This window comes from Leuciscus leuciscus, assembly GCF_965113295.1.
Source record: "Leuciscus leuciscus genome assembly, chromosome: 4".
NCBI lineage: Eukaryota > Metazoa > Chordata > Actinopteri > Cypriniformes > Leuciscidae > Leuciscus > Leuciscus leuciscus.
In genome coordinates this window covers 18,179,859-18,203,883 of record NC_138728.1, presented here as the reverse complement: position 1 = coordinate 18,203,883, position 24,025 = coordinate 18,179,859, and the positions used below count along the sequence as shown (strand labels likewise).

General features: G+C 35.9%; 1 protein-coding gene across 2 annotated transcripts in view; it reads right to left on the bottom strand.

The window, feature by feature from the left end:
- Positions 1 to 24,025, bottom strand: part of sema3c (sema domain, immunoglobulin domain (Ig), short basic domain, secreted, (semaphorin) 3C) — a 58,144-nt gene that overhangs the window by 10,766 nt on the left and 23,353 nt on the right. For both annotated transcript variants that reach the window (XR_014205738.1, XM_082168212.1), the window contains exons 3-12: positions 18,676 to 18,836; positions 17,773 to 17,835; positions 15,208 to 15,327; positions 11,072 to 11,162; positions 8,184 to 8,303; positions 7,512 to 7,654; positions 7,217 to 7,331; positions 5,353 to 5,422; positions 2,197 to 2,341; positions 1,184 to 1,406 (exon numbers count right to left, since the gene is read on the bottom strand). Coding sequence is in view for 1 of the 2 variants with exons in the window: in XM_082168212.1 (XP_082024338.1) it covers positions 1,184 to 1,406; positions 2,197 to 2,341; positions 5,353 to 5,422; positions 7,217 to 7,331; positions 7,512 to 7,654; positions 8,184 to 8,303; positions 11,072 to 11,162; positions 15,208 to 15,327; positions 17,773 to 17,835; positions 18,676 to 18,836 (1,251 nt within the window). In the remaining variant the exon portion in view is untranslated. The remainder of the gene's footprint in view (positions 1 to 1,183; positions 1,407 to 2,196; positions 2,342 to 5,352; positions 5,423 to 7,216; positions 7,332 to 7,511; positions 7,655 to 8,183; positions 8,304 to 11,071; positions 11,163 to 15,207; positions 15,328 to 17,772; positions 17,836 to 18,675; positions 18,837 to 24,025) is intronic.

Here is a 24,025-nt window from a genome sequence, read left to right as displayed (position 1 = left end):
CGCGTCTCTGATTCTGTTCTCCGATAAACACACACTCACACTCTTTCTTTCATTCTTGCATACCCATCCCAACATTTAATATTATGTATTGGTCCTGTGACACAGCATATCTTACTCTTAATATCCTCCACTTAATATTGAATGGATAGCAAACAATATGTTTATGGTTAAATGATTAGGTTTTAATGTGTGTGTAGACTCGTTGCCCCCTGGTGGTAGTTAGTGGAACACACATTCATGCCTGAACAAATGGAAACAATAGTTAATAGGAATACAAAACCCCTACAAGTTGCTGAGGCCATCTAGTGCATCCTGGCTCCCTGGTTGAGAGCAACAGCTTTACATTTATAGTATGGAAATTTGTGGGGAATATGTTGGGAGAATGGGATGATGACATGTTGTAGGCCAGATTCAAACCTGCATCACCCACATGAGCATGTATGTATGCTACTACAGTTACTGCTTGAAAAATAGATAATATTGTAAGACTACATCTACTGTATATAAAATTTGATTAGGGCACGTTAATTTGGTTTGACTAATTATGGAAAAAATAATGCATTAAAAATATAAACGCCTCCGACCCCGGCCCAGACCTGTACGTCATCTTACATTGCATACAGTTTAGTTACGAACATGGTGCAGGGCAAGGACTGGCTGTGTGATGAAGCTTATTAAAATGCAGTGAAAATGCCTCAAAAGTTCAAGATATGAGAAATGTCTAATGTGATGTTTTTGTGGTAATAGTAACACTCTACAATAAGGGTTCATTGGTCACTTTAGTTAACTACATTAGTTACATGAACTAATAATGAACTGCACTTCTACAGCATTTATTAATCTTTGTTAATGTTAATTTCAACATTTCAAATGTGTGCTTACTGCTTATTCCATAATTTATTAAAGAACAGTATAATTTTAAAGTATAGTAAACGAAGTATAATTTTACCGACAAATCACTTCAAGTAAAACATCAGTCATTAAAGATTTTACAACTTTTCATTTTAGTTGGGAAAAGTTAAGTGTGCTAGCTCCTTCCACGAACATATGATCTGAGGTAGCTGTAGAAATAAATTGTGGCACATTCTAACATGTTTTCATCTGGTGGTTTTAATTCTGAGTAGGTAAATGTTCCAGCATGGTCATTAATTTTTCTTGAGATGTGTGGTGCTGTGGGCTTTACCTGTGCCCAGGAATAGAACCTGGTAGTGTCCGTCTGCAGCGGTGACCTGGTCCACGGCGATAGAGGTGTATTTGTAATCGGCATGCGTCCGCACCACCAGAGGTTTCCTGCCGACCGGGTAAATGGCGTTAAACATGACAGGGTGATTCCTCGCGAACGTCACCACATCATCTGGAAACTCTTTAGTACTCTGGATGTGAGGGGTGAATGCGCCACCAGGACACTGACAGGAAAAGGATAAAAATGAGAAGATTAGATGATCATGCTGAAGCTTAAAACTGCTTTATTCAGTGAAGCTTTGTCACTTTAATTGGGTCTTTTCATCAAACAGACTCAAACTCATGTGAGCGAGTCTTCGTCTACATGCAAGTAAAGTTATAAAATTCCAAAGTACTATTCATTTAAGGTTTTAAGTGAGGGTGGGGGGACCCTTTGTGTTCCTTTAACATTATAGTGGACATATGCATATATATGTCTTTATAACCCACATACAATAGGGCTGCACGATATTGGAAAAATGACATTGCAATATTTAGTTTTTCTGCGATATATATTGCAATATGAAAACAATTTCACCGGATGACTTGAATTTGGAGCTCTATTTGGAAATAATTAATCACGCGCACATCGCGATATCGATGCTAAAACGATACATTGTGCAGCCCTAATATATAATATATATACACATATATTTTATATGAACAAAGACTTTTGTTAGATGCATTTAATCGCAATTAATCGATTTAACAGCACTAATATATATATATATATATATATATATATACTGAACTGAAAAAAAGATATTGATTATTATTTTATTTTACTCATAATTATTTGCCTATTTAACTAAACTGTATAAACTCAACTGAAAATAAGATGTTGATTATTATTATTTCTCACCCATAATTATTTGCCTTTTTATCTAAACTGTGTAAAACACAAACATTGACTCTGTTTAATGATGTTTAACAGAGTTACTGTACCAAGGCGGGACATTAATGTGTGTGACTCACAGTTCCCGGTCGTGGGTAAGGGATCCGGCCCTGGAAAGCCACCCACTGGAAGTTGGGCCCTTCCCTGTGCGCAAACGGTCCGTTGAAGACCGTCAGGATGTAGGCCATGTTGTAAACACAGACGGCAGAACCTCTGAATACAGAACTGGAGGGAATAACACAAAACACATACATATTTAACATGGAAGGAAGTCAGACAGTAAAAAGACGTTCTTGCACATCCTTTCTGACTGTTTGGATGGAAAGGATGATGTAACATGGTTACACTGGAGACTCAGTCCGCAGAGAGAGAAAAATGCCGCATAAAGGAAAGGGGACACCGCTTTGGTTACACTCTGGGATGAAGTGTGGTTTGGCTGGACATCGTACATTTTGATCAGACAGCAAGACAGAGTTTCTTTGTTTGAACGCAAAACAAAGGGAAAGAGACGACATATAATGATAAATAACAGAGCAGGGCATATGGACAAAGAATCCATTGCTGTCTGGATTGCCCTCATTAGGAAAACCACACCGGCTAAACGTGGTTAGAGATTGAGCCACAATTCGGAAACCTTGACCGAAATCTCACCTCACATTCAACCACTGCTCGCGTACAAACATGCAACTGCTGACACAAGTAAACATAGAAACCCACTGGAACTAATGTAATGAAATCACCCATAGGAAATATCACAAATGAGATTTCATATCTGACCTGAAATGAACTGTTTTCTCCTAAACAATGAGATAACTAATGGAGACTTTTGCTCCATTGGCCTCCCGGATCTTTCTCTTAAAGGTCCCATGACATGAAATTTCCACTTTCTGAGGTTTTTTAACATTAATATGAGTTCCCCTAGCCTGTATATGGTCCCCAAGTTTCTAAAAATTTTAATCGGTGTAAATCGAGCTTTTGCTATTTTTCTCTGCCTTTGAGAAAATGGAGGCTCAACCGGGCTGATCTTGAATCTCCTCCTTATGACGTCATAAGGAGAAATGTTACCTCCCCTTTCTCTGCTTTGCCCGCCCAGAGAATATTTCTCGCCCATGAGAAAATGAGCTAGGAAGTAGAACGCGCGCGCGCGATTTTAGTTTGTCCACGAGAGATATCATGGCTTTTGAGCGAGCGAAGCATAATAATTGCTCAATAATTGGATGTACAAATGAACATCGAATGGTCAATACAGAGCTGGACTTGCTGAACGTCGGACAAGTAAGTCAACAAATTATATAGTGTGTTGCTTTACTGTTTATGGTTACCTAGCTTCTTACACGTAGGCTGTGTCTCCCTGTCACATTAGCTATGCAGTTACTTGCGCTAATGTAAAGGTAGACAGCATCAAGTTACACACACTGTAACGCGAGTGTTGTACATTTCTTTGTTATTTGGATAACCGTTTTCCTGTTGGTTATATGGCGCGCGCGATATCCGCATTTCAAGATCGCAGAGCTTGATGTAATTGTAATAAGATAAATTACAGACGTTACAGATCTCTCATGAAAAGGCAACAGTAGGTTCGCGTTAGCTACATGATGATAACTGTAAACCATCCGAATTAAGTACCGTATCCAGACATAATATTTTAAACTAACCATTCGGAAACGTCCTGCTGGAGCCGCTGAGTTGCAACTTCTTCATCCGTTGCTTCTTGATCTAGATCAGATTCTGGGTCAAACTGAAATGCTTGAACGACTGCGTGTCTTCGTGCCATTGCAATATATCCAACATAAACAAACATGTATGGTACCGTTGTGCAAGATGGTCAAGGCCACACCCACCCTCCACCTTGCGCCGCCTTTCTCCTCCTCATTAGTATTTAAAGCTACAGACACCGAAACGGCCCGCCTGAAGGAAGCTCATTCTGGGACTTGCTTGTAGTGGCTATAATTCTGCACCGAGGCTGAATTTTTGGAAAGAGATTTCAGATACAGTACTAAGGACCACTAAGGACTATATTAAAGCCTACAAAAAGTAGCATGTCATGGGACCTTTAAGGAAAAAAAAACCACCTCTTTTTTTAATCTCATTTGTTTCTTAACTAGAGCTTCAGAAGAGATCGCAACAATATCTCAAACTCTGCTGTACCTCATATGTCTCGTACAGTATTAAAAACCGAAATGATCGGTGTTATGCTAGATGGCTTTTTTTAATTGCCCCCTAGAATGGATGTTTATGGGCACTTTAGACCTTTAATAAGGACATTATTTTTTTCTATTTTTAAATTATATTGCAGAATAAAGTATTTAGAATATATACAAACACTTACAAATAATAGAATATAGTGAACAAATATCATATATTACCATATAAATGTAATTATATTGTATTTACTGTATTAAAAGTATGATATATTTATAAACTCATTAGTTCAATTTAAATATTAATGTGATTCAATGTAATAAATAAATACAAATATAAAAATATACACAAACATGGAATATAGAAGAATAAAATAAAATATATATAATATGAGTATGTTTATGAACTCATACTAATATTTTAAATTAAATATAATAATTAATTGTAGAAGAATATAATAGAATATTGTGTATAGGAAGAATTGAATATTATGAAATAAATTATGTAATATAAAATATTTATAAACTTAAAATAGTGGTTTAAATTATTAATTAAATTATTATAATTAAACCTAATATATAGCCTAATTACATTTTAGTATTAAATAATTAAAATGGGGGGAATTCAATTTAATGGTTAATGTCTGTCACTGGTAACTAGCTATATTCAAAATTTGTCACCAATTGTCTCATTTGTCTAAGTATTCTGTATAATTTCTGAGAGGTTACACTCATTTACACAAAACACCAATAGAGACATTTAAACTGGCGGAGTGAAATCACACTTGTCTCTCCCTCTTTCTGTGTGACATTCCAATTTAAATCATTCAGCGAGACCTCCTCATCATAATGTTAAATTCATCACAGTAAAAAGCTATTGGATGACCCCCTGAACTAACATTAGATGCATGTTTGTAAAGAAGTGACCTTTCGCTCCCCTCACCACCCTTAGGTGTGATCACATGTTCCCAGAAACCCCGTCATCCCCTCAGCTCCAACCCCGCCTGACCTATATTTGGCAAATACACACATAAAAACATGCGCATGCATATATACACACATTAGTGGCAAGCTCAATATTGCTATTGGCTTTACCTTGTAGAGGTGAAGACTCCAAAGATGAGGAGGCCCTTTGGGTGGTCCGTCTCCAATAAAAACACATTCTCTGGAAGGAAAGAGACAAGCACTCACTCAATGGCTGAACATCTGTCCTACAACATTGTTACACGGTTCTAGTGCAGCCTAACAAGAATAAAACAGGTGAAAGTGTAAATCCGTCATGGGCTTTAAACATCCAGTGTAAACTATTTGTGCTGAGTGTTTTATGATCGTAAAAGGATTTTAATGAGGTGAAAAGCTTTACAAACGACCTAGGGCCATTGTTGAATGGTAATACTGACAAACGACTGTTTTATGGTTAATGACCAATTATTATAGGAAACTGTTTAACTTTAATGTGAAAATTGTAAGGCTTTTAAAGGAATACAGAGTTACGACACCATCCCCTGGTTTCACAGAGAAGGTTTAAGTTAGTCCCAGACTAAAATGCATGTTTGAGTTGTTTTAACTGAAAGCAACTTTCACTGGAATATCTTAAACTAGGTCAGCGCCATTGTTTTGTCTCAAGATGCACGTCAGTAATGTTTTTAGTTTTTTTTTCTAAGGCACGTTTATTAAAGCTACTTAAATCTACTAATTGAGCTAAGGTTTAATCCTGGCTTAAACTAAGCCCTGTCTGTGAAACCGGACCTTTATCTAATTAGGGTGCAATGGGGTTGCAATAAGGGTGGTTGCAATGGGGGTGCAATGGGGGTGCAATGGGGTTGCAATGGGGGTGCAATAAGGCCCTGCTTAGTAAAAAAATAAATATATTTTTAGTCTCAAAATCAGTCAAATAAATATATTTATTTTTATTGAATATAAATAAAGCAAATTACATAGTGTAAAAATGAACCATAAAAGGTTTTTTTTTTTTAAACTTGTACAATTTAAATATAAATGTACAATCTTAAAAATAAATTTAGAACCTTTCAATTGCACAAAAGGTTCTTTATAGTGTAAAAGGGTTCTTTAGATTATTAAAATGTTCTATACACTAAGAAATGGTTCTTTTAAGAACGGTTCACTGAACAGTGTAGCTCTTAACCCAACAGCCAGGAATTATAGTGATATATTGTACATATTGGAGCAATAGTGATATGGAAAAATGTTTTAAAATATGCCAATTCATTTGATATCACAATTATATTAAAATTTGTATAGTCGATTTTTAATAACATTTTAAAGCTTTTAAAAAAAGAATAAAAAGAAGTGAACTACTGTAAATTTGACAGAAACTACAACAAAATGTCCCCACTAAAATGGCAATATCTAAAATCCTTGTCCTTATGGGGACTTTTTTTTTTTTTTTGGTCCTCATGAAGAAAACAGCTTTTCCTAAGTGATGTTTTTCTTTTCTTTTTATGTAAAAATGCAGAAATATTTCTGTGATAGGTAGGGTTAGTGTAAGGGGATCAGGCATGATGTCAATGGAAAGTCCCCATAAAACAAGATAACACAACGTGTGTGTGTGTGTGTGTGTGTGTGTGTGTGTGTGTGTGTGTGTGTGTGTGTGTGTGTGTGTGTGTGTGTGTGTGTGTGTGTGTGTGTGTGTGTGGTTCAGATATTCCCTTTGCCCCACAAAAAAAGTAATACCAGAAACTTTTGATCTTGTGGGGTCATTTTTGGGTCCCCATGAAGAAAACAGCATATAAATCATATTAAATATGTTTTGTTTTTTTAAATGTAAACATGCAGAAGGTTTTCTGTGAAGGTTATGTTTAGGGGTAGGGGAGAGAATATACAGTTTATACAGTATAAAATATGTCTATATACATACATATGTATATAACAATGTCTTTGGGAAGGCCACAGAAAACATGGAAATCCAACATGTGTGTCTGTGTGTTTGTAGTCTCACCAAGCTCATCAAAGTGGGTCTCGGTACCGTCTTCCTCTAGTACCGAACATACCATCCGAGCCTTCAGAAACGTGGTCCACTTGTTCACCAGACTGCGCTGACCACCAGTGTCATTCTAAATAGAATATACAATGACAAAATAAATTATAGTAATACATGTATATATTATAGAGTCAATTATATTAATATATTTGTCAAAAATTCTGCTTGCACTGAAATTAAAAATCTAAAATCATTGTGTATCTCGCAAACTGTAACAAACTGATAAGATGCTCAAACACACACAGAGACTTACAGGGCACACTCGAGCCACCATAGTGTGGATGTTCTTAGTGTTTCCACTACTGTCTGTCATTCTCTCACGCAGGAAAAAGTAGAGTTTGGCGTCGTTTGGGTCCGAGCCGTCAGGAATCAACTGGGCATCAATGAACACTGGCTCTAGTCAAAATAGAAGCATAACTACAGCTTAAACACTCAATTTGCTGTTCATGAACCACAAAAGAGAAATAAGAATATTATACCCTCTCATTTCTCTCCTAAAAAATCAAACATCTCTGAATGGTGCTAATGCCTGAGTTTATGTGAAATTTAATATAGCTGTTGGCGAACTGAGATACCTGACCAAATATGTGCTTCATTGTGTATATTTGGATAGTATCACACAAAAGATAATGTGACCCCCTTGAGAAAACCATTATGCATGTACAATATGTTTTCACTTTCCTGGTGGACTCATTGTAAACAGACTGTCCTGTCTTCAGCCTTTTCCTTTGATGTGGGCAAAGACAGTTTTTGCTGTGTGATTTGTGTATTATTTTACTGAAATGCCATGGAACGTGAACGTGTAATTTAATGCCAGCTACACATATGTAATTATTTGTAGTTTCAAGTAAACTTTATGAGCAATTTCCTGATTGAACAGGCATAATAATGTAGATGGATGAAGTAACATGTAGGGTTTGTATACCGCTCAGCCATTTGGAGTTATGTTGGTCTGTCCTCACTGCGTTTCTTGTGGTCAGGCTCCTGAAAATGGCCGCATCTGTCCCCATGAAGTCGATGTACATGCCAGAGAACAGCTCCTGATCTAACCATAGACACAAACACAAACGTGTCCCACAGTTGCTTTATACTGATTTTTCATGTTCAGTGAAATTTTCGTTTGCGAAAACGTCGTAGTTTAAGATTCTATATTTTCTCAATAGAATAGTGATTGTCCTTTTAGTTTTAATATATTCAGGTCCTCTTAAGAATTTTTTTTTATTTTTTTATTATTGTGGATGACACTTCAATAAAAAATGTATAATTCAATAATACAATTTTCCCCGCACTTAATGGACTTAATATTACATGTTTAAAGATGTTTTCGTGTTCACACACAAAATCACACAGAACAGACTGGAACAGTTATGATGTCAAATGAAATAAATGTAATATTGCTATATATAATAAAAAAAATATATATATATATAATTAGTGCTGCTGTCAAATCGATTAACTGCGATTAATCGCATCTAACAAAAGTTTTAGACATAAAAATGTGTATATATACACAGTATTATATATATATATATATATATATATATTTATATATATATATATAACGTGTGTGCTCGTGTCTGTGTATAAACAGTATATATATATGCATACATAAATGTGTGTTTACATCATATATAAATATAATAATATATATACACGTATATTATTTAAACAAAAACTTTTGTTAGATGCGATTAAACGCGATTAATCGATTTGACAGCACTTTATATATATATATATATATATATATATATATATATATATATATATATATATATATATATATATATATTACATAAACATTTAATTGCACACGTTAACACATTAACTTTGACAGCCTTGTTTAAAACACATTTATTTTGTAAACCTACTGCATATAACGGTGGTTTCTGCTACTGGCTGAACGGATCTTTCTGTTGAATATGAGACATAGGGATTTATTGTGGCTGCACATTTCTCTGCGGTGTGCTCTACTAATGACCTGCTCAAATCTCCATTCCCCAAAGCTCTCCTTCCTTTCATCAATCCACTACTCTATCACTTCATCACTCTAAAGCCTACAACTAGGGGCCAAGTGTATGATGGAAATTTGCAGACAGACGTCAGACAGAAAGCGGTAGGCTGTCATGTCAAGGACCGTCAGTCTTTGATGCCGTCTAGACGGTTAGGAACTGTTCTACTTAATGGAATAACCACTTAAAACTTTCTCTCATATACAGATGACTTAACGATAACCGATAGCATATTATATTTAGGCGTGCATGTGTGATTTCGTAGGAGAGTATATATGGCACATGCAGTTAAATGGGGAGATTTGTTTCAGGGTTATTATAGTTAAAGGGGTGGTTGATTATGATTTCACTTTTTTAACTTTAGTTGGTGTGTAATGTTGCTGTTTGAGCATAAACAACATCTGCAAAGTTACAATGCTCAAAGTTCAAAGCAAAGGGAGATATTTTCTTTAAAAGAAATTGCTTTTTAAGGACTACAACAAACGGCTGGTTGGAACTACACGACATTCCTCCCGGGTTAGTGACATCACCAACCCTAAAATTGACATAAACCCCGCCCCCGGAACACGATTTATAGATGATCAAAACAGAATATGCTAATCAATGACTACACATAATCTACATAAATCAACTAATCATTCAGAAACGTCCTGTTGCATTCTACGTGTTGTCACCTCTTCTTGAGTCTCTCCATCATTGTCTGAATCCGGTTTGAACATAAAAGGCTAAAAGTTTTTGAAATTTTCAGTGCATGTCTGTGTGAGTGCAAGCTGTTTAAGCTCCGCCCTGCATGTAAAGGAACAGACAAAAAACAGTGCGTTTTTGCTCACCCTCAAAAAGTGACAATTTTAACATGCTATATAAAAATATCTGTGGGGTATTTTGAGCTAAAACTTCACATACACACTCTGGGGACATCAAAGACTTATTTTACATCTTGTGAAAAGGGCATTACACCACCCCTTTAAATAAAATTAAACCCATAAAACTTGATGTTAGTTTAACTTGAACTAAAATAACTAAATCCAATAAAAATGAATAAATACTATGTAGAGGTGTGACGATACACAATGTTGAGTTCACAGGAAAGAGACAAGACAATATTTTAACACTATTTTTAAGAAATCTTCAGTGACGAAATATATCTCTGGAAAAATAGTCTTTTACTCGACTGAAAGACACAAAATTCAAAACAATGCAGGTGACATTTTTAAATGTTTTAACAAATCGTCTTGTAATGAATGTCACTTCGGTGTATGAATGATCAAATACAGTAAAAGATAGAACAATATAATGCAAGCATTGTAAAAGGTTTTGCCTCAAACTGAACTCCGTAATGCTGGTATCGCAAGACAGCTTTTCACGTCAACTAGAAATATTGTGAGATATTTTGGCACAAGATCTTGTCACGTCCCCTGATTTAGGTGTAAAATTAAAACTGACATAAAATTTTAAAATATATATATTTTTTTAAATAACAGTATATCAATTATACTAAAATAACACTGGTGTGTTTATATTGCTGCTCTAATGGCCATGTGTGTGTGTGTGTGTAATGTAGCCCAAGAGCTGTGTCAACAGCAACCTAACACCAACTAGCCAATTACAGATCAAAGGATTAAGGGGGCGGCACTGAGCGACCCAAAGTTGTCACATCGGAAGGGGAGCAGACACCCACAAAATGTGGGTGTTTGGTGACGCTATGGGTTCATGAACAAAGAGATCATAGAGAAAATGAATTTTAGTAAGTGTGCAAGACAAAATGGCACCTGTGGATAAAGACACAAAAGACGCCAGCACTCACTGAGCATGACTGAGACGGTGTTGACTTGTGGGTTGAAGGAGCACCTCCCTTTCCCTGATTCTGCTCGGGAAGAGATATGAAACACTTGCTCCTGCCAATGACACCAAAAACACACAAAAAAACCTCTTCATTTTCTTCGAATTTCACAATCACAATGTTATTATGGTATCAACTATTTCAGATAAGCCTGCCCATTAAGCCACGTGTATGAACATTAGGACTGGGCATTGACACAAATTTCACGATTCAGTTATAATTTGATTCACAAGCTTGCGATTCGATGCAATTCAAAATCTATTCATTGTAAAAAATAATACTAATGCTGTAAACTATACAGGAAACCCCAGTTGGTACATCACTATAATATTAAATATTACAATTAACTGATTTGTTGACTACTTGTGTTTAAATTACACATAAGGAAGTTTTTATAATAATAACAACGTTATAATAATACATTTTTAATGACATAATTATGTTTCTACTCTTTTTTTTTTATTTTTTTTTATACACATTTTTAATCGTGGCTGCCATAAAAACATGAAGATTTATTCAAACATGCATTTAATATTGAAGAAAAGTTTAAATACAATGAATATGTAATATAGTGAATATATTTAACAAAATGCTATTATTTGAATTTTGTAATAAAATGTACAGAATTTGAAAGCTGAGACTTTTTCATATCAGAAAGCACAAAGATGATTGAGATTTATTGGATGGGTGTACGATGTAAAGTTTGATTCTTGGGTTTTAAGAATCGATATCAGTTCTTCAAAATGAGAATTGATTAAAATAGAGAAATCTATATTTTTTTTTTCAGCCCTAATAAACAACAAAAAAAGTCTGTTATGTGTCTGTCAAGCAGTTTTACCCTAAGCGGACGATTCTTTCCCAGAATAAGCTGCAAAGTTGACCAGACTCAAGGCTGATAATCAGATCATAGTCTTCATAATTATAAATGACTCTGACATATGCTCTTGCTATCATTTGATCCCATTTCCCATCATCAAATCCAATCTTTCAATTTGATCTGAAATGTTTCACAGCCAATCTAAAATAAAAAGTTTTCCGAGTAATTTCCTTGCACGCATTTGTGCTGTGATTTTGGAGAGCTGCCTTTCTTTTGATTGGTTGGACAGACTTGCCCAGATGCTTCCAGGTTTCCGACTGCCAGGCCAATTTATCCCCTCCTTTGGTGTCGGGATGTTGGCTAGTCACGTGAAGTGAGAGAAACCAGAGACGTGGAGAGCCTCCGTCAGGACATACAGCCGCTGGTGCTAGAGCTTCTCATTTATCACGAGGACGCGTGTGTTCATTAACTAATGCATTGCCTCTTTACATCACACACAACTATAGGCAAAGAAACAAGTCACATGGTGACTCCAGGGTGGCCCTATCATTGTTATGTCACAAAGCTACACTGCACACTTTTAAAGGTCACAGGTCACCCCGTTCTGGAGTTTTCTGCTCCTGTAATAGTCCAGCTGGAGTGCAGCCAAGAGAACTGGACATGGGTTGAGGGTTGAGAGAGTAAAATGATTTTCAAACAAAAAAAAGAATGATAGAAAACAAGCTGCTGAACTCAGATGGCTTGCAGTAACTCTAATCACATCTGGTCTCGCCTGGTCTCTTCTCTTCATTTTTTTTCTTCTTTTTTTCTCCTTTTACCTCTACAGATTCTAGTTCCATTTTGTGTCATCTCATCTGGTCTCACTCTCATCTATTCATCTTATGTTCTGTTTTAATCAAATCTAATTAATTTGATCTTGCCTCATCTTAGCTGGTCTCTTCTCTTCACCCCTCCTTCCTTCCCTTTTCTTTTTCTCTTTCTCTAAGTATTTGTGTCTCGTCTCATCTGGTATCCTCTTTTCATTTTGTTTAACCTTGTCTCACCTCATCTCTTGTCTTTTGTTTCACTTTACTGTGTCTTGTCTCAATTTATAATTTGTAATTTCTTCTCTTCTGTTTTTCTCATCTTGTCTCATCTCTTCTTGTCTCATTTCTCATCTTGTCAATTTAGTCTTGTCACATGTCTTCTCCTTTAACCTTTAATATTTATTTAATGTATTCAGGTCTCCTGTTGTGGCTTGTCTCATCTCATCTGGGTCTAGGTTTATATTGTTTCATCTCATCTCAACTAACCTCATCTCCTCTCCTCTCTTTGATTTCTCATGTCTTGCCTCATCTTATCTCATATCTCTTTTCATATTGTCTCATCTCTTCTCATTTCATTTAATCTTACCTCATCTGGTTTCTTCACTTTTTTTCTTATTCTTTTTTATTTCATCTGGTCTCATTTTATCTGGTCTCATTGCTCTTTCTTGAAACTTTAAGGATTGTTGTCTCGTCTCTTTCTTTTCTCTATTCTCTTGTTTTAATTCTCATCTAGTTGCATTCTCCTTTCTTTTTTAATTGTGTATTCCCATCTCGTGTCACGGCTTGTCACCTCTCGTATCATCCTATCTGGTTATTACTTTTTGTCATCTCATCTTGCCTCTCATCATCTCTTGTCTTGTTTCATCTTGCCGTGTCTTGTCTCTTCATTTTTATATATCTTCTCTTCTATTTTCTTTTAATCTCATCTTGTCTCTTCTCTGCTCATTTAATATAATCTTGTCTCATCTCTTCTCTAACCTTTAATTATGTTAAACATGTTGCAGCTAGATAAAAAGTTGTAAACTTATCTGGTTCTTGATTTTTCTCGTCTCGTCTCATCTCATCTCACCTTGTCTTATCTAGTCCCTTGTCTTGTTTTGACTAGTCTCGTCTCATCTCACCTCACCTTTTCTCATCTCGTAATGTCTATTGTTGTTTCTTGTTTCGACTAGTCTAGCCTCATCTCACCTCGTCTTTTCTTATCTCCTGTCTTGTTTCATCTAGTCTCCTCTCATCTCACCTTGTCTTTTCTCGTCTCTTGACTTTTCTCTTGTTTTTTTCTTGTTTCGACTAGTCTAGTCTCATCTCACATTGGCTTTTCTCATCTCCTGTCTTGTTTCGACTAGTCTCGTCTCTTGTCCTGTTTCATCTGGTCTCATCTCACCTTGTCTTATCTCGTCCCTTGTCTTGTGTTGACTTGTCTCATCTCACCTCGTCTTAACTCGTCCCATGTCTTGTTTTGACTTGTCTCATCTCACCTCGTCTTAACTCGTCTCTTGTCTTGTTTTGACTTGTCTCATCTCACCTCGTCTTAACTCGTCCCATGTCTTGTTTTGACTTGTCTCATCTCACCTCGTCTTAACTTGTCCCATGTCTTGTTTTGACTTGTCTCGTCTCGTCTCATCTCACCTCGTCTTATCTCGTCCCTTGTCTTGTTCCATCTTGTCTCATCTCACCTCGCCTTATCTCATCTCTTGTCTTGTTTCGGCTAGTCTCGTCTCATCTCCCCTTGCATTAACTCATCTCTTGTCTTGTTTCGTCTAGTCTCGTCTCATCTCACCTCATCTTTTCTCGTCTCTTGTCTTGTTTTGACTAGTCTTATCTCACCTCGCCTTATCTCATCTCTTGTTTTGTTTTGACTAGTCTTGTCTCATCTAACCTCGTCTTATTTGGTCTCTTTTCTTGTTTCGTCTAGTCTCGTCTCATCTCATCACATATTTCTCGTCTCTCGTCTCTTGTCTTTAGTCTCATTTCACCTCATCTTTTCTCGTCTCTTGTCTTGTTTTGTCTAGTCTCCTCTCATCTCACCTCATCTTTTCTCGTCTATTGTCTTGTTTTGTCTAGTCTCCTCTCATATCATCTCATCTTTTCTCGTCTCTTGTCTTGTTTTGTCATCTGGTCTCATCTCTTTTCTTGTTTAATCTCATTACAATTCATTTTATTGCTCTCCTTTTGATTGGCATGTCTCGTCTCATCTGGTCTCTTCTCTCTTTTTTTGACCTCTAACTACCCTCATTCCCATTCTGGTCTAAATTATCATGGAGGATGTCATATCAAAGGATGGATGATGTATGACCTTACAACTCAGTGGTAGATTTCAGAAGCACATTTTTACCAGGAAATTAGGGCAGTATGGGCTTACTGTCCATTTCCCAACACAACATTTCAGAAATCTGAAGCAAATGTAGTAAAAATTAAGGTGAAACTGAACTAAATCAGACCGCCTGACTGCTTTACATTAGTAAGTGTAAACTGACCTCAGGACGCCTGCCACGGTTAACATATCCACAGACTGGGCTGTAGGCTCCACTGCCACAGATGAAAAGATGTGTCCTGTTATAAGGCTGGATCACTCGTAAGAAGTTTCCACATCCATGCTGAGGAGAACAAAAGAAACAGAGATCATTGCTTTTGATCCTATAGTTATACTACAATCTTATTTTACAATCTAATTTTAAAGTCATTTAACGCTGATGCTACAAGAAAGCTGACTTCTTTAATTTTGGAAACCGAAAATGCCAATTAAAATTAAGACGACTTGTATCGATCCAAACCAATAATTCAGGAAGTGAACGTTTATATAGGTCAGGAATTCAAGGCCTATTCATGGAATCCAGGAAACCCAAACTAAAGTGTGGCCAAACCAACTGCACATGAAAAAGAGGGAGAGAGGGATGAGTCGAGAAAAGAAAAGCGCCAGGGGAGCAGTTAGGAACTTGGCGAAGTGTGTCAAAACAGCAGCTGCATGAGCTCTCGGTTAGCATGTGCACACACAGGCCCTTCAGGAAAATAACTGCACTTCCAACAGTACACACCCCACCATCCACTCCTCGCTTTCACATGTTTGTCATTATTTCTTTTTCTGTGGCACATATCAACATTATCCTCTTCTGGCTTGTAAACTTTATCTTCCGCAAAGGTTGAAAAGACGTCTCGACAGCTTATGGTTCACGTAGAGATCAGGCAAAATTAACAAGAGCAAGCTCTATAAACATGTCTTAATATCATTTACAGCTCTGTTAAAGAAATGCCTCAGTGTTTCCCAAATGATGCCGATGGATTCGGATGATGTGAGGTCACGCGCTGCTGATGATCCTATCAGGGGAGAGTTATGGGGTGTATCCCTGTGAGGGGAGGAAACCTAACAAGTGGGCAACACTACAGATCCATAGATGCAAATAAAACTTCAGGGGAAATATGTGGTGCAAACCTTAGTTTAAACATGTACACAGATAGAGAGAAAACAGACTCTAGGAAGGGCTCAAACACAAATATTTGTCAAAAGCAGTGCAGGAAGGCTGAACTGCATATTCCACTATGTGACGCATTGCTCTGTTAAACCCCCACTGTTAAAGTTATTAAACCACTGTATTCCTACATCGAAGTATCTAGGGCTGGGTCAATTTTATGAAAACTTTTAAGTACATTTCTTTGGCATTTTTCACCCTAAAATGCAAATCAAAAGAAATCATAAAAAAATAAATAAAAATTAAATTAAATACATTTTGAATAATCAAATATTTTGAATAATATTAGATTTATTTATCTATTTGCATTCTGACATTATGACTAATTTATGACTAATTAAGTGCATTTTCCTCCCATTCATTCCCACAATACTGTAATGTAAAAAAATAAAAATAAAATTATCACAATACCTTAATGCAATTGTTAAAATATTATGATGTTATTTATATTCATAGATTCATAGAGTTGGAATGCTTTTAAATTATGTAGAAGTTTATTTATAAAAAATTATTGTGCCTGTCAGATAAATTTTTTTATTAAATCAAGTATGGAAACTTGTTTCTGCCACAGAATAAAAAAATAAAAAAGGTAATTCTGACTTTTTATTTTACAAATATACTTGCGGAGTTCAATTCTCAGAATTGCGAGTTTATTTCTGGCAATTCAGACTTTATACCTCGCAATTCTGACCTTTTTTCATTGTGAGTCTCACAAACATTCTTGCAGTTCTGACTTTATTTCTTGCATTTGCTTTTTTGAAAAAAAGTCTGAATTGTGAGATAAAAAGTTGTAATTATATGTGACTGAACTGGAAGGACAATGTGCTTGCTGTCAGAATGCAAAAAAGTAATTAAAAACATTCTTAATTTTTTTTCCCCTTCTCTTTCTTTTTAATTCAGGTACCTGTTTTTGCCCTATTTTTCCAGTTACATGCAATTAAAATATACTTTTACAATATTTAATTTCATATTTGAGTACCAGTGCACATATACCTGTGTTTTTCATTAGTACATGAAATACAGGTTTAAAATTATGATTTGTGTCTGGCATTTGTGGTAAGTGTGTTAAGTACAGTATTTTTCTTTGGCCAGCTGAGAACATTAGTCCATTCCTACATTTGACTTTATTCTAACACGTAATTAATGACACATTGTGACCTCCCATTGCGCTACAGACAACATCTAGAGACAGCTTTTACTCAGGGGCACTGGGGCAACACCATCTGTTTCTGATCCAGCCATGACTGATAGAAATTGGAATAATAAAACGTTATTTTGAATAAACTCATGCATCTGTTCCTGATCCAGCCATAACGGTTAAAATTCGAGGTCTAAACACTGATTTAGAATCAGCTCATGTTTGGTGCTCTTTCGATTGATTTGGGACAAGTTTAATTAATTGCGGTGATTGTAGGGAGAATAATGCTTGTGAAAACAGCTCATTAGATGATCACTTCACCAAGCAACAGAAAAATAGGATTTGAATCAAGAATGCTGCTGCTGTGTGTGAATCGGAGGCATAAAAAGGTGGCTAACCATAACATGCCAGGAGTTTAAAAGTGTAATTGTTCTTACTGTAGGGTCTTTGCCAGCCATCTGACACTCCTCGACCTTACTGGTGGATGCCGGCCAGAAGATCTGATAGAGAAAAAATAAGAAGAGACCAATGTGAGATTTGTAATATTGATGAAAGAACTTCAGATATGAGAGTGTAGTGTTTTTGACTGTAATGCACGTCTAATGGTACCACTAGACAAGTGTTTTTGTTCATATTCAATCAATAGTTGCCATTTTGTAATTAAAATTGACATCAAACCTGGCATGACACGTCTTGATGCACCACATTTGAACGTATGCAACCGCTAATAAGATTTGGGAGCTGTGGTGGAGGGTTTTCAGGGGTTTCAGACGACTTCAAATATAGAAAATGAGTGATATAAAATGCTTTGGCACATTTCCTAATATTGTTTTTGTCATCAACAGTCCTAGTCACCTTTCATTGTATGGACAAAAGCAGCCTGGACATTCTGCAAATTTTCTCTTTTTTGTGTTTCATGGAAAAAAAAGTTACTATAAAAATCAAATTTAACGCCTAGGAGTTATTTAGCAATCACAAGCTCTAAAAGAAAAGAAAAATCATGCTGTATTGTTCTCAGGCTTAAGGCTTTTTACTGGTGAACTCATGTGATTCGGGTAGAGCCCTGCAGGATAGATAGGCACCATAGACCAGCAGAATGCAATGAATCTGAAGTTTTGCCAGCCTTAGTTGGCTAAGGTTTATCTTGGAGGAAAGATAAACTTCCATACCTTGTGCCAGTTGTGTTTAAGCTGTCTCTGTGTTTTAAACAAACTGCATCTCTCCCATTTGTCAAATGAGATGTGAAAGAAGAAATGTGGTCACCATTGGTTTTTCAACAGCTGCAGAAGTGTTCTGCTGCATTTCATGTTGATATAGAGGAGTGTTGACTGCTCTCTAACCTTCAGCGTGGTCTGGCTGATGTTATTGATGTCCATCGAGAGTACATGGTCCTTGCAGCCCACGTACATGCGGTCCTGATCCTCATCCATGAAAAGGATCCTGTAGTCCATGGCCTTATCAGACAAAGTGTAGTGCTCAAAGGATGGGGTTCTCTGTAATTCTGTAATGCAAACACAAACATGTTCTTTTGCATTAGTGTGAGTGAGGTTGTGGTGTTTACTTGGACGAGGCTGCCGAACCCTGATCTTATTCAAAAACACACACACTCTCACATACTTCTACAGAGATGCAGGGCCCTTCACTATACCATCAAAGTCTCTAATGAAGAGTGACCTCATGAATATTCATTGTTGTTTCTCATTAGTCATTCACTAATGTATAGAGAAAATGGAGGCCACATTGATACCCTCCTCCTCGTCTTTATTCTTTTTTAACACTCTTCTAAAGCCACCCCTCCTTGTTTTTCTCTTCCATGTTCGGATAACTCCCTCCAGTTCTAATCAAAGTCACATTTATCTTCTCCACAGACATTTTCCTTTCATGTTTCTGCTTTTCATGCTAAAATAAAGAGACGCCTACGAAGACAAAAGCAGCACAATTCCCACCTTCCTTAGTGGATCTCATGACAAATATCTCCATCCCCTGCTTCCTCAATTCCCAAAATTCAAATCAGCACATCCAAAACAGGATTGGGCAAAATCAGGAATTTAAAAATGTGTAATAAAAACATTCTAAAATATATTTAAAAATATATTAGGAATGCACCGATATGAACATTTTGGCCAATACCGATAATTCTTTATTTGAAAGCCGATAGCCATATATATTGGCCAATAAATCTAAATCAAAATTTGTTTATAATTTTTGAGAGCCTGACCACTTAACTGTATTTTACTTTTTTGAAGCGATTCCAATCTTATTTCAATCAATTCAAATTATTTATCGGCATTAATATATTGGTCAAATTTTCTTATTAGGCCGATAATGAAAGCATTAAAAATGAACATAACTAGCCGATATGGTGGCCGATATATAGTGCATCCCTAAAATATGTACTTTAATATATGAATCTCAAATTATTAAACATTTCTCATAGTTCAGTACTGTCAAAACAGCAATCAAATTCATATTAATTTTGCCAAACAGCACCACAAAATTGTGATTAATATTAAAAGCTAAATTTGCATCTATTTTGTGTGTGTGTGTGTGTATATATATAAATATATACACACAATAGATGCAAATTTAGCTTTTAATATTTATCACAATTTTGGTGTGCTGTTTGAATCATATTTCAAAGATCGATTTAATATTATTTACTTTTTTTTTTTAAATGCATTTTATGTTCCTTTTGAAATTCATATGTTTCTACTTAAAATACTGTTTTCAATTCTACATTTGAAATTCAATTTAAATTCAGGAATTTAAAAGACATTCCGATTATAAAGCGACCAGCACACAAGACGAAGTGAAGATTGTCACCCCAGGCTCTCTGAAGAGCATTGACAGTAGACAGCACGTCTCACCAGACTATTATGGGATTATATTAGTGGAGAGGGCCTTGTCAAACCCGTCATTCTAACGTGGGTTTAATAAAGAGGAGGTGCGGAGGGCAACAGATTACATCAACCAGGCTTCAAAGCACCACGGATAGCATCTCAGTAAGATAAGAGCGGCATTATTACTGCTCAAAGAGCTCATCAGGGCGAGACTGCGACGTGCTGTGAGCATGAGAACTAGACAGGAACGAAGACGTGACGTTGCAGAAGAAACATAGGAGGAAGCAGATGTGAGGAAATAAGTATTAAATAAAATGCCTCGAAAGAGAGAAATCCCACTTCTGGTTAGGTTTCAGGAGACTAATTAGAAACATTCTGCTTCTGTAAACTCAGACAGGAATCATAAAATCCCATTTCACTCTATTCAGCAGACTAAAGACTTTAGAAAGATTTTCCTTTCAGAAAATTGCGTTGGTGGGTGAGCCTTTAATTTCAGTTTATTTCAGCTTCTGTTTTAGGTTTGTTATAACATAAAAATGCTGTGCTGCTCATAACTTATTCTCTCTTTCGTAGCTGGTGTGCTTCACAAAATTTTTCCCAGATGTTAAATTCTAAAGGCCCATTCACACCAAGGTCATAATAAACATAATTATAACTTTATTAGCATCCACACCAACATAAGTGCTGTCAATGTTTTTATCATTTCAGCTGGGGGAAAAAATCAATCAAGCAATCCCAACGGTATCTTTTCTTTGACTCTTTGCACTTTTGAAAGATTATGGCAATTATAATCGTTCTTGTGAACCTTAAGAATTACATTTTATATTTTCTGAAGGGAATGTGAGTGGCAAAAGTCACCACTTCCAGGGTGTTCTGGGGGATGTTAACACATACACACACTACCGTTTAAAACTTTTGGGTCTGCTTTAATGATTTAATGATTTTATTTGATAAAAATACAGTAAAAAACTGTATTGTTCTTAATTATTTCAATGTATTATTTTTTAATATATTATAAAATATAATTTATTCCTGTGATCAAAGCTGAGTTTTCAGCATCATGACTCCAGTCTTCAGTGTCACATGATCCTTCAGATATCATTCTAATATGCTGATTTGCTGCTCAAGAAACATTCATTAATATTAACGTCAATAGTATTGCGGAAACCGTGATTGATGAGGGATTTGATGAATAGGAAGTTGAAAAGGACAGCATTTATTTGAAATAGAAATCATTTGTAACATTAGAAATGTCGTTTACTGTCACTTGTTTTGACCAATTTAATGTGTCTTTGCCGAATAAACGTGTTAATTTCTTCTTCTTTTTAAATCTTACTAACCCCACATTTTTGAACGGTAGTGTAAATAAAGCTTTAGTTCAGGTTTAGGTTTGAGTGTGTTAGGTTAAGCAATGATTAACCTCAAACTGTTTATTGTTGAATCTGACTTTCATATATTCTGTCTTTCTAAAAGGATTTCTAATATGGTGAAGTAAAAGCCAGCACAGTGGGAAACGTTCACAAGACCTTCCCACCCCATGGATAAACAGACACACGTTCCCCCTCTCGGGAGGATTGTGTGGTGTTTTGTGTCCGCCTGTCTTGACCCCTGAGCTCTGAAAACATGAATCATTCTTAGAGCTATGGACACATGTCTAAGTCAACATTCCCCACTGACAGGTGCTACCACACCTGCTCATAATGCGATTAAGAAGAATGCTGTAGTTTATTTCATATTTGGGTTTACGGAAGAAAATACAACAGACCGATGATCTAATTTACTCTAAATGTAAAATAATATTTTACTTAAGGCCAAAGGTCACTTAGCACATTTTTCAGTTAGGGCAGACAGAGGGTACATCCCAATCCACATACTTATACTATGCACTAAAAGTATGCACTTCAGATAGGAAAGTTTATACTTTTGAGTGTGTAGTAAGACTAATACTTACTTTTACATACTTACTAATTTTCTTTTCCTGTAAATTCTCGCTTATCGGGCTTATGCTACTCTGAATAATGCCTGAACTTCGTATTTTGAGCACTTCTTGCGTTGTTTTTGCCTCTTCACGATGACTCGCTTAATTTAGTCCCAGTTTGTAAGTCGCTTTGGACAAAAGCGTCTGCTAAATGGCTAAATGTAAATGTAAATGTAATATATAGAAGAATTGCCTGTTCTAGTCTTATGAATAGTATGTAAATTGGGATGCAACAAGAGATTTGTTTGAAAAGCATATATGACTAACTAATTAGCCAACTAACCAATTACAAATGCACAAGCTGAATTATGCTTTTATTTGAGACACATTTTAATATTTTTACAATAAAGCCCATTTTTCTCGGCAGATTCACTCCAGGTAGCCTGAGTTACAGTAGTTGGATCGCACTTATGCAATGCAGTTTTCAAAATGTGCCAGGCCAGTTGGATTAGGATCAAGGCTTTGACTGCGTCAATGCAACATTGTTTATGTTCTAATTGTTAACATCTAATTGTTTATGAGCCACTGCAGTGTTAATTTGGCTCTGTGTTTGGATCATGAACTTTCTGGAAAGAATGAGGGTGCACATCATCACAGTGAAACACTGACTGATCGTTGCATCATTCAGTCTCAAAATGAGATCTGATTTGAAAAGGCAGTGTGTTTATATGCCATGTGATATTGCAGTATGGCAAATAGGATTACAAAATCAATCACAAATACAAAAATTTAAGATGATAAAAAGACAAATCAAATGTTTAAAATGTTCTTAGAAATGTCAGCGATTTTCAGTTTTTCTTTCTGCAGTTTACATCAATATGCCATTAGGTGGCAACAAGTATCTGCCATTATGAATGAGTCATTGAATCATTCAATCAAACATTTTGTTCAAAAGCACTGATTCATTCAGGTGCAGTCACATTTACCGTTGCTTACTGACATTTTGTGGGTGAAAGACAGCCATTTCAATTGGAACAAGAGTTTCACTTGAAGGTGAAAAATTTCGCCACGTAAATTGAATTGAAATTCAGTTTGGTCACGTGAATTCGCTGCGCTCAACAGAAAGCTGCTTGGTTTGAAAGTGACTTTTGAGTGAGCTGTGCTTCATACATCATTATGCTATTGTCAATGATAGTAGACATTGAAATATGGCTGAAATTTTGCATATTTTCCCAGGTGCAAACCTAAATTTGGGTATTAGTTAGCAACATTCTTTCTATCTAAAAGGAAAGATACTCAAAATTAACTTCTTGTTTATTGAACTATTGCATAAAAGCAATATCCTAATTACTTTCTATACAGGGTGTGAATAACATGCAGACTATATTTGTTAGTGTCATGATAGTTCAGCGACAATGAAAATCAAACTCGCAATCCTAAAACTCGTTAAGCCAGTTAATTAGCCAGTTCTAATAAGTTAAAATATTCTAAAACTTGCAATCAAACTTAAACTGTCACTGTTTCACTCTTGTGTTTAGCTTTGGAAAGTCTGATTCATTCTAGTAATCTGTTTTTTTTGGGGATTATGTCAATGAAAGTCCCATTGGAAATTTTTCACCATTCATATCGAAGTATAGTTAAATGCTGCTGTTTATTTTCATTTCTGTTTTGAGAAGCTTCACTGTTGTTTAACTACTATGAGCAGCATTCAACACTGATTAAGCTTTTTTTTATGTTTTTGAATAAATGAATAGGTCAGGACTCCAGCATCATGTCAGTGATCCATCTACAAACAGCTCAAGCTAATGTCTGGAGACACCATTCATCAGTGAATGGGAATTACAGACCACATACCGGTAAGCATTTCTGTAAAGGTAACCCACAATTTAATTCATGTTATTAATTTAAAAAACATCATTCAGTCCAATCATG